Source organism: Elaeis guineensis, chromosome 12 (genome assembly GCF_000442705.2).
Source record: "Elaeis guineensis isolate ETL-2024a chromosome 12, EG11, whole genome shotgun sequence".
Lineage (NCBI taxonomy): Eukaryota > Viridiplantae > Streptophyta > Magnoliopsida > Arecales > Arecaceae > Elaeis > Elaeis guineensis.
Window position 1 is genome coordinate 7,757,215 of NC_026004.2, and position 17,878 is coordinate 7,775,092.

The 17,878-nt window shown below is 40.9% G+C and overlaps 2 protein-coding genes across 2 annotated transcripts; one reads left to right on the forward strand and one right to left on the reverse strand.

Moving 5' to 3' along the window:
- The first annotated feature begins 1,730 nt into the window (after positions 1-1,730).
- On the forward strand, positions 1,731-2,758 carry LOC105055467 (NDR1/HIN1-like protein 6). The gene has a single exon (XM_010937284.4). The coding sequence runs from the start codon at positions 1,823-1,825 to the stop codon at positions 2,570-2,572; it is 750 nt and encodes a 249-aa protein (XP_010935586.1). The 5' UTR covers positions 1,731-1,822; the 3' UTR covers positions 2,573-2,758.
- Positions 2,759-4,900: 2,142 nt separating this feature from the next.
- On the reverse strand, positions 4,901-14,101 carry LOC105055466 (uncharacterized; the record flags this gene model as incomplete). The annotated part of the gene is given in 10 exon segments (XM_073246639.1): positions 4,901-5,293; positions 5,961-6,084; positions 6,166-6,214; positions 7,201-7,266; positions 7,587-7,952; positions 8,977-9,135; positions 10,514-10,805; positions 12,549-12,895; positions 13,536-13,730; positions 13,821-14,101. Coding segments are annotated over 10 exon segments (1,958 nt in total), but the record flags the coding sequence as incomplete, so codon positions are not given.
- Between the last annotated feature and the right edge of the window lie 3,777 nt (positions 14,102-17,878).

Sequence of the window (17,878 nt, forward strand, 5' to 3'; positions counted from 1 at the left end):
TGAACAAATCTAGATAACAGGCATTGCTTGAATCAACTTGATTAAAAAATATATATATATATATATATATAATGCTCCATCAAAGAACACTACAAGGCACAGCGACCTACTCCCTTAGCTTGGTGCTAACGGTAACGCCCTTTATGGTGACCTAGAGCATGTTGGTGGATAGTGTCCAGTAATGTGATGCAAATGCAAAAGAGCTTGTAAAGGGTGGTAATGTGGGGCTTAAAGTAGATGGCAACGACACTAGTGACAATGGCAAGAGCGGCAGGAGCTAAGTGGAGTTGAGTGAACTCTGAACATTAAATAGGAGGAATGGGAAACCCTGTTCTCCAATTAAATGGATCCTAATTTTATTGATCTACCATTTTTGATAGATTTTGATTGAGAATAACTAAGGTTATTATTTAGCACCCTTGGTTAACAAGTTCACAAAGGAGACAACATGCTAATGGGAAGGGCATATTGCAAGTAGACATTTTTTTACCTGGGTCGGCTTGCATGCAGTGATAAGAAAAGTTTAATATTGATAGAATCTTGGGTCTGATATGCAAAAAAAAAAAAAAAAAAAAAAAAAACTGCATAAAATTATGTATTTCTAAAAAACGCTTAGAAAAATGATTTGATTAGGCCAGACAAAAGTAAGACATTTTGGAGACGTGGACAAACGAAAAAGCATATGACAAGGTAATAGAATAGGATCAACTACCTTGGCATTTTACCTGGTACTCTAATTTCTAGAAAGGAAACCCATCAGTTTCAGGCATCTCTCCCTCTCAGGTTCTTTTTCCCGGTAAGTAATCTTTTTTTTTTTCCTTGTTTCTGACCTCATTTATGTGCCATTTCCTACCCTTCTAGTGTACGCTTTGTCACAAGACGAAGGCATCCATGTTCAAAGACAGATCCGTGTCCCCGCGTGACTCATTCACAATTTTGACAGTAAAATAATATCCTAATTTTAATAAACAATTTAACCTAATAAAAAAAATCGAGTGATTGGACTTCTTAAACACATGTAAATCCAAAAGCATGTCATGACGTTTGATGAGCCTCAAACACAAACAACGAAACTCAAATCAAAGTTCGCAAGGCCAAGCAAAAAAACATCTCATTCGTGGCACAACGCTCACAAAAGTAATCGTCAGAACAAATTTTCAACTTGGGAAACTCCTCGACAAAACCATCGTCACCATTTGAGCACCACAAACTTTGGGCCTGCAAGTTAAGCAAGACTAGTTTGTCAAGCAACTGATGGTTTATTTATCTGGAACTTCTTTCCCCTGGATCTCTCTTTATCTCATTGGTAAAAATTTCTTCTCACCAAGTATTAGAGGCTGCCTGTAATCACTTTGGATACCGTTTCCGGTCAAATGGGGCGCGTTCAATGCAAACAAAAAAAGAAGTTTCCAAGGCGAAAAAATCAACTCTTTTGTCGTCCTCTGGTAGGCGTATTTGGCGTGTAGACATCACACACAAGCAACGTATCCCGTTCACACAACACGTTCCACACCTGCAGCTAAAACATTTGCTCACAGTTAACAACTGATTCAATTAGGTGCAAGGAAAGTACACACCCAACCAGCCTCAATAATTTACTACACATAAACAAAGAGAAAAGGTCAAGCATGGCAGCCTACAAATTAACAAAACTAGAATCCGAAGCCTCCAGACACCATCCAGGAACTCTCTATATAAGCCTCTGTCAACAGGCTTAAATGAACCTCCCATCTCAAGGCCTTCAGGTTGATTAGAACCGGAGCATAGGAGAAGAACAATAGCCAAGCTATAGCTTTTGTGTGGCCAAGACTCGGCCTCAGGCATGGCTGATCCCCAGAGGATTCATCCGGTGGACGTCGAAGCCCCACCTCCATCAGCTCCCCCAGCACCCCGCAACTTCTCGCAGTCCGATAAGCACAAGGTTGCCGATGGACGAGCTCCATTGCAAGGCACCACCCCGGTGGCCCATGCAAAACCAACCAAGAAGAAGAGGTGCAGCTGCTGCAGGTGTTTGTGCTGGACCGTCCTCACCATCATCATCCTCATCATCCTTATTGCAGCCATTGCTGGAATTCTATACCTCATCTTCGATCCTAAGATACCCAAGTACTCGGTCGACCGTCTCAGGGTCTCATCATTCGATGTGGACAATAACATGACCGTCACGGCCGGCTTCAACATGACGGTCACGGCGAGGAATCCAAACAAGAAGATCGGCATCTATTACGAGGATGGGAGCTATCTGAGCGTGTGGTATACCGATAACAGCCTGTGCAACGGGAGCTTCCCGGCGTTCTATCAGGGCCACCGGAACACGACGGTGTTGAACGTCATATTGACCGGAGAGACCCAGCTGGGAGGCGAGATCCTTACGGAGTTGCAGCAGCAGCAGCAGACCGGGACGATACCGTTGCTATTTAAAGGTGATGTGCCGGTGAGGGTGAAGTTTGGAAGCCTCAAGCTGTGGAAGATGACCTTCAGGGTCAAGTGCAATCTGGTGGTGAATAGTTTGAGTACCAGCAATCAGATTAGCATCAAATCAAGCAGCTGCAAGTTTAAGTTGAAGCTCTGATCTCATTTACTTCCATTTATTTTTTAGCTTCGGAGCTGAGTTATTCTTTGTTTCCTCTTTACATTTTTTTTTTTTTTTAAATTATTTTTCACAAGAGATAGGGAGGTGTCTCTGCTGGCGTGCACCCTACCTCGTATGGCTGGATTTGTGTTGATTTATTTAGAATATACTAGTAAAATAATCCAATATCCGGACTCGTTTTTTATTAGATAATATGTTTAATTAATTGAGAAAGCTATATCTAGTATTACAATTTGTAAAAGCTATGCGTTGGAAAGAACTTTTTGTCATGAGTCTCGGAGTGGATGGAACATGAAGGCATAGGATTGATGATTTTAAGGATTTATTCACTTCCACCAGCACAAACTCTTAGATGAAACATAATAAAAACACACGCACACACAAAAGGCATCCTATACGGAGGAATCAACATTATTATACCAAATAATAAAAACATGAAACGCATAGACAACTGGTTGTTAAACTAAATCGCTAGACCCGATGGACTCGGCTTTGTGACTGATTAAAATATCACATCTTGCTATTGATTTGCTTCATTGGCGTTTATCATGTTTTGTTTCTGACTTGCTTCATGGGTGCTTAGCTACCATCAATTATTTTACTTGGTAATACGTAAATGAGATACTACCAAAATATGTAAGAAGGCGACAATGGGAATGTATGTAGAAATTGAACTGAAAATAGTGTTCGGTCTCATTCAAAATTGTAATAATGTGATAGAAGAATGCCATCAAAATCTAAGCAGGCAAATGCCTATAACTTTGGGGACCAAACCTGTTGCCACTTGAAAATTATCGTGCAAATCCAATACACCTGTATATATAGAAAATTCTTTGTACACCACCTATAGCGTAGAAAATCCGACGTAGAGTACACCACTTCACCACTTTCCAACGTACATTTAATGCTCGCAGTTCTATTTTTTCGTTTAAAATTTTGAATGGCAAAAGTCTCTCTTTTTTTTTCAAAAAAATTATAATATCCTGTGCAGATATTATGACATCTTGCGTTGAAATTATGATTTTCTGTCATAATTTTTTCACAGGATATCATAAAAAGGAAAAGATATTTTTGTCATTAAAAATCTTTTCTCTTTATGATATTTTATGAAAAAATTATGGCATGCTACGTACAGAAAATCATAATTTCAATGCAGGATACTATAATATTTACACAGAATGTCATAATTTTTTCGAAAAAAAAGAAATATTTTCATTGTTCAAAATTTCAAACGAAAAATTAGAACTGCGAACATTAAATACGTGTTGAAAAACGATGACTATGTAATCCAATAGGATGTAGCAATACAATCTACATCAAATTTTCTACACCGTAGATAGTGTATAAAAAATTTCTCCTGTGCATATATAAAATGTTCACCTATGCGTTAGAGCCGCATTCAATATCTACATTCACGCTTAGGGGTGTCTAACAAATTGGGCAGCTGGAGTTCAGTTCAGCTCAGGCTTGGTTTGGAAAAGCTCCAAACTAAACAAACGAAGCTTGAACCACCAAAACATGCTTAAAAAAAATAATAATAATTTAAATCAAACCAAAAATCAAATTGGCTTGATCAAGCTTGGCATAATAAAGTGCAAATATTTAAATTATGCAAACATAATTTTTTTCATAAATAATAACATCATTGGGTTAAAGTTTTGATTGATGTTTTCTTCTATTCTTTGGATCAATTAAGCGTTAATTTAAACCCGAACAATATTTTGAACAAGATTCTGAACAAATTTTGAACTAAAACTCGAAATCAACCATTTATTTAAGCTTTAGCCAAGCTCATATTTATTCTCAAGTTGATTCTGCTTTATTTTTAGGATTATCAAGTTAATCAAGTAGACTTCTATTCAGCTTGGTTGAACCGAATCAAGCTTGATCTTTGAATTCAAGCATGAAAATAATTTCAAACCGAGATCAAACTCGGTTCGACTTATATCCCCCCTCATGATTGTTGCCGGCATGTTAGAAAGATTGTTTTGAACATGAAGACAGGCAATGTCCTGAAAGAAAAAGGTGAATGAGGAAAACAAGGGATTTATCGATATGATCTCAGGTGATCAGCCAAGAATGTGAATCACAAATGCAAGCATACCATAGAAGGCCAAGATTGGCTAGGAGCTAATAAGAAAGTCATGCAAGGCTCGGAAGAGTAGTCATTTGAGACAAACCATCGGAAAACCTAAACGATGACTTCATATAACCACTACAAAGTATGATAAATACTTGAAAAAAAAAACAAAAAAAAAAACAAAAAAACTAGTATAAATATACATGCAAAGGCAGAATCCCCTGATATCCAGTGGGAAATATGAATATTTGCAGGCTCCCAGTAGCTGAACTAATAGCTAAAGGAATGCAGCGTAAATATGTCAATCTTTGCAACATAAATCTACACAATTCCCTCCAACAATTCACTTCTGATCCAAACAATAGAAACTTTAATAGGCACTCATGTCTGACATGCATGTCAGAAAAACCCAAAAATCAAAACCAACTAGAGTCATTCTGAGGCCCACAATTTAAAACAATTAAAATTCATATTTGAAATGAAACAACAGAAGTGCATATGTGGAAAAAAATTAATTTGTCTAAGTGGTTTAAATGGTCAACTAGGAAGCAGGCGCAACCATGCCTAATGCCTTGAGGATGAAAGCATAGGTGAAGGCATCCTCCTGTAGTTTCTCAAATCTGCATCCAATTGACATAAAGTCAGAAGTAAGAAAGCTTAAGAAGAAAAGCTTAAAAAATCAGAGTAAATCCCATTTGGGTCAGTCCAACATATGCAGGCTGATTTAGCTATCGCCCTAAGCCTGAAAATTAAATTGGGAAATGTTATTTGGCACATGACCTGCCTACAGTATGTCTTGCAAGGGTGTTACAAGTAGATGGAATGTCTAATCTAGCTTAACATGTGTGCAGCCTAAAAACTGTCTAGCCAAGTGTCTGGATAACATTGGCACCAAAACATAGTCTATATATTCAGACTAAATGTCATTTGGATGCATAACAAAGCTTATATTTTTACTTTATTTCGACCAACAACTCAGTAATGTGTAAATATTGTTCAGGTTAAAGTTAAACTGCTTCTTGATACCAAGCACAGTTGATGGTACCCGTAACTGAGAACCCAACTCCATATGCATTTCGTTTATTGAATCAACTGGCATTGTTGCTCAAATACTGTTATTTCCCACTTCCTACTCCCAGAAATTCTTAACTCTAATTTGTCCAAGTTCTGCTAAATGTAAAGAAAAGCTGCCACTAGATTTGACTATTTGCTGTATTCAAAATATAAACAACTTTTATGCAACAGGTGCAGCATTTCAAAGAGAAACTGCAATTTTTTAATAATTACCTTCCTGACTTTGAGAAGTGCCCAGCACCAAGTTCGCATTTAAATAGGAGCATATTGTCATCAGTCTTCATTTCCCTTAACTTTGCGACAAACTTAGCAGGTTCCGAGTACATAACACGGGGATCTATATTTCACAATGCAAATAAATTTACATGATACTACTTGAGATAACATATCATTACCCACTCTGAGATGTTTGACTTACCGTTTAAACCAGCTGTTACAAGAATGTTGGGATAGTTTTGTGCTTTTATCTGCCATACAGCCAAATCAAGCATCAATTTCACATCATTTTCACGAAGAAGCAGGATATAGCCATTCATGATTGGCTTATATTACATGTCACAAGTTCATATGGTAATAGACAAGCTATAGAAGGGAAATATAGATTCCAGATTGATCAAGAAACACTTGCATAGAGACAAATTGGGTGGTATAATATACAAACCTAGAGTAGACAGACAGGAACGATGAAAACTAATGATTCACCATAATATATAAAGTGCATAAAGATCAAAATTGGGGGGGAATATATTTCTAGAAATGGATAACAACTATAGAAGCAGAACACAGAAAAAAATAAAAAGGGTAATGGTGATTTATAAAGCAGCAGAGTGGGATCTCCATAGTAGGTGCAATAACGTGTGCATAAATAGTATAGGCAAAACTCCTGCAAATTAAGGGGGTGAGAGCTGAGGCTAGCCCCAAACCAATGGTTTCAATATTTAATGGATTATAAGCCAAAATCCACAAGCTCATATTGCAGCAGCTTCAGTGACTACCTGCAGATCACAATGAGCTTACTACTCTCCAGTTCAGTGTGTTTCGCCACTGTATACTAATGGTTGTGTATACATGCCCTTCAAATAAACCCCTTTCCTTAAATGCCTTCTCCAGTAACCTTTTCCAGATAACTCAAATAAAAAGTAGTAGGCTAGAAAACTCTAAAGTGCTATCTTGTAATGACAAAGAAGCTACTGCAAGAGCATGAAAGAAAAGCAGCTAAATGAAAAGATCATGAACATTTAGCAGACAGAAGAAGTACTCCTAGAATTAAGTTCAACATGTTTTGTTGGTCTATTAAATCACATGAAAGCAATAAGAGGCAGGACTTGAAAGCCCGTTATCAGAAAGAGATTTTAAACATCTAGGACCCCAAAAAAAAAAAAAGAAAAAGACTTTATGCTAATGCCTTGCAAATACATGTGTGAAACAATATAGTAGGCTACTCAACACTCACATTGTCAACTGGAGAATATGATTTCATATAGAAATAGAATTCCTCTTTTCGTGGGTCACCCCATTCCTGCATAGAGAATTTACAAGGATACTAAGAAACAGACGATCATCTAAAACTCATTTCATGTGATGAAACCTTAAGAAACTAAAAAACACATGCATTACAGAAAGTCAAAAGAACAAGAAAACCCATCTTTTTCCTAGTCATCTCCAAATACAAAAAGCCGTACAACTCAAAAGAGAAGAAAATCAAAACCAGGCCCTGCAATCAAGGGTGGCTATCACAAGACAAACTATGAAAAATGTTTACTTGATATTGGAGCATAAGACTTGACTAATTACTAGAATACGCGTAAGAGGAAACCTTAGTAGTAGCAATGTAAGTACCTCCCATTCAGATGTAGTTAATGGGATGCTTGGATCAAGCATGGTAGTCACAACATCAACAAATGGGACTCCAGCCACAGCTACCCTGAACAGATCAGGGCGCATGTTTAAAACAGCACCCATCAGCAAGCCTCCTGCACTCCTCCCATTAATGCATAGTTTTGCTTTTGAACAATACTTATTTTCTATTAAATACTCTGCACATGTGATGAAATCAGTGAATGTGTTTTTTTTCTTCAACAACTTCCCATTTTCATACCACTGTCTCCCCATTTCACCTCCTCCACGAATGTGAGCTATTGCAAATATGAAACCCCTGTCCACCAAAGACAACCTTGAAGCCTTGAAACTGGGATCTATGCACACCTGTTATTACAAAAAAGAAAAGAAAAGAAAATATTAATGAGGCTAAAGCCTAAAAGCTTTACATAGTTAACAAGATGGAGATGATGGTTGATGACAAAGGCAACAATCACATAGCCTAAACAAGTTCCTTAAACTTCCATTCATAATGCAACTTCGTACCAACTTTGCACAAACCAAAAGCCAATGGTGAACTTGAAAATTGAATATGCTAGCACCAATAGACAAGGATTGGATAGACAAGACATGACAATGTTCAGTGCAGAAAAATCGTAACTGTTTGCATTGAATATACCAAAGATGCTACAGTGAGTTGTCCATTTTCTGATCTTCGATTCTTTATAATAAGAAGGATTCCCATGGCAAGATGCTATACCATTCACAGTGTTAATTTTAAATCAGTGCCCGATGAGGATTGGTTCTATCTACTTTATCATGTTCAAGGGTGCATATTATCACAGCCAAAGTCTCAGAATTTCAATCTGACCTCAGCCATGAAGAAATATAAGTTATAAATGATCCAGCATTAATTGATCTGAGGAAACAGAGCATCAAAATTTAATCATTATGCTCAATAGGACATCATAACCAAACTGAAAAAAAAAAAAAAAAAAAGAGGGGGTGGGGGGCGGGGTGGGGGGGGGGGGTGTGTTGGTGACGTTAAACAAGATGGAATTTCCTCTCGAAATTGTAGTGTTTATTCGACCTCCATCTGCCAAGAGAAAAATTTGAGGTCCCCTCCTGTAGGTTGTCACCTTGTCATTCACTTGGTCCTAAGACGAGCCAAAATGTAAGTGCCAAGCATAAGCACGGGTTATGCAGCAGCTGACTGCGGAAGCACCTTGGTTCAACAACACAAATTGAGAGCATCACTTATCTTTCCAACAACATAGAATCAGAAATTGAAGTTTCTACTTGTTTTAGGTATAGGAATTACAGGTTGGTTGACAGGAATTATTACCTCATTTGAATTGTAACCATACCAAAAAACCAAACCCATCAACTAAGTGATAAAATCACAAATTACCTCATAGGAACCATAGCCATAAAGTAGCAGAGGGTCAGACCCATCAAGATTTACAAGATCCTTTCTGTAAAGAATTGAAATTGACACTTGAGTACCATCTGAAGCAACTGCCCACTTTCTTTCAGTCACATAATTTGATGCATCAAAACCACCTAATACCTGGGTATAGATAAAGGAAAGATTCATCACTTAACTCTAGTATGAAGGCAGAGTGGAAAGTCTGTATTATTGTACCAAACAGAAAGTAACAAAAAAATAAGGGATGCAAGCACAATTTAAAATTTCATATTGGGCATACTTTTGATTAACAGGATAATACTGACATAGAAGGGAAAAGGGCATAACTATATACTGATACTCAGTTCTGATACAATGTTCTACATAGCAGCAAATTAAGAAACAGCAAAAAATCTAAAAACAACCAATTGTAAAAGTGTGTCAATTATATCCGAAGTGTTAAGATAACAAATTATTTTTTAAAAAAAAATCCAGTTCCGTAGTGAGTAGCTTTTTACAGATAAACTCATTATCTAGTTAGTATAATTCATGCACTTCCAGTAGCAACCATAAGCTGGGTCCGTACAACTGCACAAGTAACACTTCTTTCTAGATATGCTAAATCTGAAGTTTCCTTTGGATTTTAATTCTACTGTTCCCCATTCTTTAGGACATTTTTCTTCAATGTAGTTCCATTTTAAAATTCAGAAATTTCTACAGACTAGAGATGAACATGTCTGATCTCTGATGAACATAAGATGAAGCAAGGATAGCTGTGATCCACCCATCTAAGTAGAGATTTTTCTACCACTTAAGTTACTACTTACATATTCTCCTATTTTTATCAGGTACAATCTTCTTTTTCCTCTCTCTAAGCAAGAATCGAAATAAACAAGGTGCATTGATTAAAGAAGCAGAAATATATAGAGAACCTCACACCCGGAGGTTATAGGTCACATTGATGAAGGCTCAGAGAGTTTCTGTTGTCATAGCAAATGGTAGGCCATGTGTATAATGCTCAAGGTTTTGGAATGCTTCTGTAGACAAACTTGGAGGCTATTGTGTTTGCAAAGATAACAGATAAACCATGGTTTCACTTTTATTCTCAAGTGATGGCTTATTTTATGTTGCAAGGAAAATAAGTCTTAGAATAAGACAGCAAGAAACACAACTAGTAACGTATTATTGATTTATCTAGCCATTTTTACCTCAAACAGTGGTGAAATATTGGAACAATATGATGGCCTCAACATTCAGTTTACTACTGCTCCTTCACAGATATATTTAATGAATTATATCCAAAATTCATAATACTGACAAGAAATTATTTATACAAAAAAAAAAAAATACTGCTATGATCAAAAAAAAAAAAAAGTTTATCTATTTCCTTGTCAATGTTATCAATTATAAAGATAAGAATTTTCTAGAATTTGCAAAGTTAACAATTATCATCTACATAAAAACTTCATTCCTCATTAGCAGGTACAAAATGTATAAAAAAAATATAACATAATAAAGATAAAGCATGTGGTCACTTTACCGTCTCAATCTTCTTCAAAACAGATGTGCCCGTATTCATGTCATAGTCATACACAGAAGGTGGGGTTCTCATAGAGCTATAAGAAAACCGTAAGATTCTTGAAGAAAATTCTGATTCTTCAGGATCCACCGAATACACAGGATCAACAAAATCAATTGTCCAGCCACCCTGCAGTTGTAGAATTGACTCCCCAATGGCTGGAAGGCCATATACAGTTACTTTAGGTAAACCATTTTCACGTTCATACACAGTGATATGATCGTTAAAAAGTTGGAAATCCTGTATTTTCACACTGAAAGAGTTTAAATTTCATTAAGCTCTTGAAAGTAACACTTGAAACAATTAGAGACTTCTTCAGGAAAGTAACTGCAGAAAAGAAGATACATTTTAAATAAAGCCAGAATGAAGAAGAATTGAGAGATGGACCACAAATGCCCATAGTTACAAGAAAAAAAAAATACAAGAAAAAAAAAATACTGAACAAGTTTATGAAGATCAAAACAATGTTGCATGGTACAATCTCAGTTGCACAGTATAATTTCATAAGCGTGATAAGACAGCTTTGACCAAGTTTTGCAAAGATGCCACTGGTAAAATGTCAAACATATTGTTCAATAAGCATGATAAGACTGCCTTGCATAGTCACAGAATTCACTGACTTTTTCAAAGAGTCATAACCTACTCTTGCACCAGAGAGCTGGCCAAATGGTTCTCCATACTATTCAGTGGTTCATGAACAGATCATACGAGCTTTCCAAAATATGTGAATTTCGTGAAGAAATCATGAGATCTGTACCATTTACCGCTTGCAATGCGGATAGAGTGCAAAGTGGGAAAAATGGTAAAGAAATTGGAAATAAGGCTGAGAGAAGTGGGGAGAAAAATAAAAATACATTAATTTCAACAGAGAACAGGATGTTTTAGCTTATGGTAAATCCTAAAATATTATTAAAAATGGGTCTCACTCAGTCCTCGACTACTGTTTTACCTTTCACCTGTTTTTCTTAAAACCCCCTCTACTTTCTTGTATTTTGGATATCTTAAAAATTATTTTTTGTTAAATCATTTTTGTCATTGGATTGAAATATAATTATGTAAATTTTTCTAACAGTTTTGAAAACAATCTTACATCAAACCATTTAATATAAGGTTTATTTATAAATTCATTATTTTTATATAATATTAATGTTTACATTTTTATTTATTTAATTTTTTTCCAAACAATTTCTGAATTTTTACAAATTTAAAAGATTTTTTGTGAAATTTGAAATTCTTAGTCTTGTCGAATTGTTCCCTAATGAAATGCCAAAAACTGTTAAGATGGATGGTGGCTGATATTACAAAATAAAGAGAAAGATCCTAGCTGATTTTATAAAATAGAGAGAAAGAAGAGCTGTACATTATATTTAAAATGCCCAGGTTCTTTGTCACTCTGTACCCCCAAGACCCCTGAACCCTGACCTGATGCATCTTGCTTAAAGACATGACCCAGGCACTGAGTTGGATGAAAAATACCCCGGACATGAAAGTAAAGAAACTCTCTTATTGAAGGGGACAAAAGACATTCTGAAGACCAAATCCTAACTTTAGAGAGGTTGCTGCCCAGGAGTCACCCCATTAATGTCATATCACCTGGGTCATGTTCAGGCACTCTGTTGGTTCCTTAACATGCATGAGCGCTTAGGTGAGCACCCAGGGCATCTTCCACAACACAAAAATGGAAGCAGCAGAAGAGAATATTCAAAAGCAAACTTTTGTGGAAAATGGGTAACATTTTATTCCCTGAATACATAGACAGCTGATAGGACAACTAAGTACTAGTTTTAAATCATTCATGATGTTCATAATAAGAAATCTTTTTGACATATATTTTAAAATCTCTATCTCAGACTTTGTTATACAAACAACTCATCTATAAGAGCATATCTATGCTATACAAAGACTGAAGTAAATAATAATTAAAGCACATTAACTTGTTAGCAAAACAAGATTCAAAACATGCACAATACAAAACTTCAGCAAACATGCACACTACCTTTCTCTGTGAGGAAGCAGAACTGTCATTTCAGATACATTGTCCAGTGGACATGCAAGCAATTCTGAATTATAGAATTCCTCGCTTCTTCTCTTGATAAAAAAGTGGTTTCCACGATGACTAGCTGATATATCCACACCATATACGCGAGGCATCAAAGTCATGAGCCCACTTTCTTTTTTAGAAACATCTATGTAAAAGATAGACCGTGTATTTTTGCTTTCAGACCCAACAAACAAATATTGCTTGCTTTCAGAAACTTGAAGATCAAGAGAGAACATGTCATCCTTTTCATGATAGAGGCAATGGTCGCTTGACTGGTCGGACCCCAACTTGTGTAACCATACCTGAGAAAGAGTAGCATATGAGAATCGACAAAGATAAAAATATGCCACGAGTTTCAATAAAACAGATGAAAAAAGAATAAAAAAGAAAGTCTGTTAATTGATCAAAGATTAAGTTCAAGACAATTATTGGCATCCGAATTTTTGACCAGTATTGCCAAACATAAAATAAACTATCCAAAGCACAATCAAGCAAACCAATTGAGAAGTACATTAAGAAATAAAGTGGTGTTTGATGTAGCTGAGCTAATCAGATATGAATAGCAATTCAACAGTTACTTGATATAAGAGAAGCCAATTGCATTCAAAGTAATACATTAGATCCTATGTAATACAATTATACTAAAAAAGAGCAACTGACAAGATGACAATGGATGTTTAAGGTAAGCTATCCAATTTCATAAAGCAAAATTCTTAAAGCAACATATTAACACGGTAACAGAACTCTTAGTGATAGGAAATTTCCTATATGACATCATGAAACAATCTTCTATTAAGCCAAGGACAAGTTTACATTCATAAGAATATTGATTCAGTTAACTATGTGATGATCTTTCTGTCATGAAAACGTGAGTATCTTGTTTAACATGAATCATGAGCTTGCATTACTTCTGAATAATGTCAATGAGGTAGCAATACATACCTTGTCAGGCCGAAGAATCTCATCCATTGTTATGTAAATTATGGTGTCATCACCAGCCCACTCAACGTCTGATGTCACCCCCTTCAAAGGCGCCCCAACAGGAGTCCCATTCTCAGCATCAATGACATAAACAGTATATATCTCATCACCTTTAGTATCTTCTGCATATGCTACCAGCTTATTATTTGGGCTGACCTGAAAAGCACAGGATATATGTATAGAAAATGCTAGAACAGAGAATCACAACATAATTACTTAAATAGGAAGCATACAAGGGATATATACTTTGAAAGCCCCGATGCTGTAATAATCATGCCCTTGGGCCTTGATATTCTCATCCAAGATAACATGCTCTTCAGATGCTTCTGGTCCCGTGGGCATAACATCAAACACAGAAGCAGGGCCATCATTTGTAATAAGGCGCCTGCAATGCTGAACATATTCCTTCCCCATCAATGTTCTCTCATAGTAGTAATATGAACCTCTTCGAACAGGTGCGGAAATATCATCTTCTTTGATTCTTCCTCTTATCTCAGCATATATTTTATCCTCAAATTGCTTCACATCTAAAAGAGAATTTGAAAACATCAGCATATCTATCCTAAAGAAAACTGGGGAAAACAATAATGCATAACAAAATGTAGCCTTTTATGAGATTATAACCTTTTTCCCTACTTCCAAAAAAACAACAAATTATAAGATACAAAGCAACAATGACCAGCCAAAAAGTTTGTGTTTTGGAGTTATCTCCGGTAATAAAGGCACGGGGCCTATCGGGGTTTGGTCAACAAAGATCAAATTGTTTTACCATAAGTCAATTTGAGGGGGTGTTTGGTTCGTAACCGAAATCGAAATGGAAATAGGAATCGGAATGATTTGGAATCAGAATCGGAATGGCCAAATCCTCTGAAGCATTTGATTCGTGACTGAAATCGGAATCGAAATCGGAATGAAAATTTGAATCTATAGAGGAGAGTAGGAATTGAGTTCTATATAGATTGAGCCATTCTCATTCCATTCTAGAATCGAAATTGGAATGGGACTCCTCCCAACCAAATGGTTGGAATAAGAGTTGTTGGGGGATACCCACCGACCGACCGACTATCGGAGGGCCCGACCGGCTGGCGGCCCGACCGACCGACCGACTATCGGAGGGCCCGACCGGCTGGCGGCCCGACCGCCCGACCGACGGACGACTGCCCGACGGACGACTCTGACTGGCCGATCGTAGGTCGGGCGACAGGCCGACGGACGCCATCAGCGGCTAACTGCGGCCATTCCACGGTCCATTCCCGACCGACTAAAACCAGAGGTCCGGTAGCCGACCCACATGAAGCTCGCCGACCGACGGAGGAGTCCGACGCCACTCTGCTGGCCACCGACCTTGGGTCGGCCGACTCCACCAACCACCGTACGGCCGCCAGACGTTGTCAGCTCTGACACGGACATGCGGCACAGTTACCTAGGGGCATTGTCCCGTCGAGAGCCGGGTCAACCCTGGTGATTAGACGGCTACACGGCGACATGACGTCTTCACGGCGGCTCTGACAGCCTACAGTGAGTTGACAGTTCCTCACTTGTCCGCGCCATTAATGATGGCGCCATACCGTGCTCCACTATATATACCGGGGAAGGCAACAGTGCAAGGGATCGATCCGCCCGTCTCTCCCACATTCGCAGGCTCGCTCCTCTCTCCCTCTCCCTCTCTCCTTCTCAGAGCTCTCTGTCTGCATTTCACTGTTGCCCAGTCACCTCTCTGACTTGACCGTCGGAGGGTCCCCGCCGGAGCCGCCTCCGGTCAGTGCGGACTTCCTTTTGCAGGTGCACGCTTCCCGGCGATCGGGCGATGAGGCGATTGGCCGCAACAGATTGGCGCGCCAGGAAGGGGACAGCATGACAAAGACAAGAGCTCAACGATCGAGAGTCACTGGGTCGGCAAGGCGCTCTTCCCGCCGGGAAGAGGCCTCTCCACCACCACCGGCGGCGGAGCCTAGCTCTCCGCGCCCTGCAGTGACCACGGAGGCCCAGATTGCGGCCATCGTACGGCAGATGACCGTACTGACCGACGCAGTCAAAAGCCTCCAGCAACAACCGGCGGCCCGACCTATGCCTTCCAGGAGCAGCCGCCGACGGCCGCGCCGACCCCTGTCGCCTCCATGCGAGCGCTCCCAACAGCGCTCCCACGGAGAGGAGGAGGGGCGACCACGGCGCGACGACCGACGATCCCAGCGGCCCTCTCCTTCCCCGTTGGAACGGGCGAGGAAGGAAAAGCGGCCGCGCACACCGTCGGCCTCTCTTTCAGAATCCTCCGAAGGCTCCACCCCTGGGGTCTCCCAGCATCGACGAGCGGACGACTACGAGCGACGGTTCGAGGAGATCGACCGCCGACTCGCCCAACTGCAGATGGACGGCCAGAAGTCTTCGAACGACGTCGACTTCCAGACCGCCCAACCTCTCTCCCGACTGGTCCTCGACGAGCCGATTCCCAATCGGTTCAAGATGCCGCACGTGGAGCCCTACGACGGCTCCACCGACCCAGTCGACCACCTCGAGAGCTACAAAGCTCTCATGACGATTCAAGGGGCAACCGACGCTCTTTTCTGCATCGGCTTCCCCGCGACGCTCCGCAAGGCTGCCAGGGCTTGGTACTCCGGTCTCCGATCGGGCAGTATCCATTCCTTCGCGCAGCTCGAGCACTCGTTCGTGGCCCATTTCAGCACCAGCCGAAAGCCGCCGCGAACGTCGGATAACCTTTTCTCCCTCAAGCAGGGGGAAAACGAGACGCTCCGACACTTCGTGGCGCGATTCAACGCGGCCACGCTCGAGGTCCGGGACCTCAACGAAGACATGGCGGTTTCAGCCATGAAGCGGGGCCTGAGGTCGTCCCGATTTACTTATTCTCTGGACAAGACCCTCCCCCGAACATACGCCGAGCTACTGGAGCGCGCATACAAGTATATGCGCGCGGACGAAGGAGCGTCCGACCGACGCTTGGTCGAGCCCAGGGGTCCGAAGGAGAAGCGAAGAAAAGGTCGGGAGCCCGCCGAACCAAGCAGGCCCCCGGCCAATAGTCGGCTTTCTCCACCCCGACAGATCCAAAAATCACCCCGCCGACAGACTCCGAGGTCGGTGCGTCCCAGGTATGACTCCTACACTCCTCTCTCCGCTCCCCGTGCGCAGATCTTGATGGAGATCGAAGGGGAAGAATACCTGCGACGGCCTCCGCCTCTGAAGGCAAAGGGCCTCGACCATCGGAAGTACTGCCGGTTCCATCGGAGCCACGGCCACGACACCGAGCGATGCATCCAGTTGAAGGATGAGATCGAAAATCTCATCCGCCGGGGGTATCTCGGCAAATTTCGAAAGGGTCCGCCGATCCGACCGGCTGCCGATCGACGCCCCCAGCCGACTGAAGAGGCGCCGACTAACCAGCCGACGGCTGGAGTCATCAACATGATCTCCAAGCGGCTGGGATCGGGGACGTCTACAGGGGGGGAGCCGACGAAAAAGCCGCGCCCGGACGACGTGATTACCTTCTCAGAAGACGACGTTCGGGGCATCCAGACTCCCCACGACGACGCTGTTGTTGTGTCGGCGACAATAGCCAATTATGATGTAAAACGAATTTTTGTTGATAATGGAAGTTCGACAAATGTTTTGTTTTACTCGACCTTCTCCCGAATGCGACTACCGACTGATCGACTTAGTAGGGTCTCCACGCCCTTGATCGGCTTTGCCGGAGACACCGTCACGACAGAAGGAGAAATCACCCTGCTCGTGACGGTCGGTACCGAACCACGGCAAAGAACGGTCTCCCTCATTTTCGCGGTCGTCCAAGTTCCTTCGGCCTACAACGCCATACTCGGGCGACCCGGATTGAACGCCCTCAGGGCGATCGTCTCGACGTACCATCTCCTTGTTCGATTCCCGACCAAAAACGGAGTCGGAGAGATGCGCGGAGATCAACAGCTCGCCCGACGATGCTTCCAAATCTCCGTCCAAAGCGACGAGACAAAGGATCCCCTGACAATCGACAAGCTGGATCAACGGGAGGAGGAAGAGCGGGGTTCGCCGGCCGAGCAGCTCGAGGCGATCCCGATAGGAGAAAATCCCGACAGAAAAGTTTGGATCGGGTCTCAATTGCCCGACACCGAACGCCACCGACTGGCGGAGCTGCTGACGGCCAACGCCGACATATTCGCATGGTCGGCAGCAGATATGTCGGGCATCCCTCCAGAAACAATTACTCACCGACTCAACGTCGACCCGACAATGAAGCCGATGAGGCAGAAGAAAAGGTCCTTCGCCCCAGAAAGGCAGAAGGCCATTGACGAAGAAGTGGA

What these genes read in the sequence shown, in the direction of transcription:
- LOC105055467 (XM_010937284.4), top strand. Translation starts at nt 1,823, where the DNA reads ATGGCTGATCCCCAGAGGATTCATCCGGTGGACGTCGAAGCCCCACCT.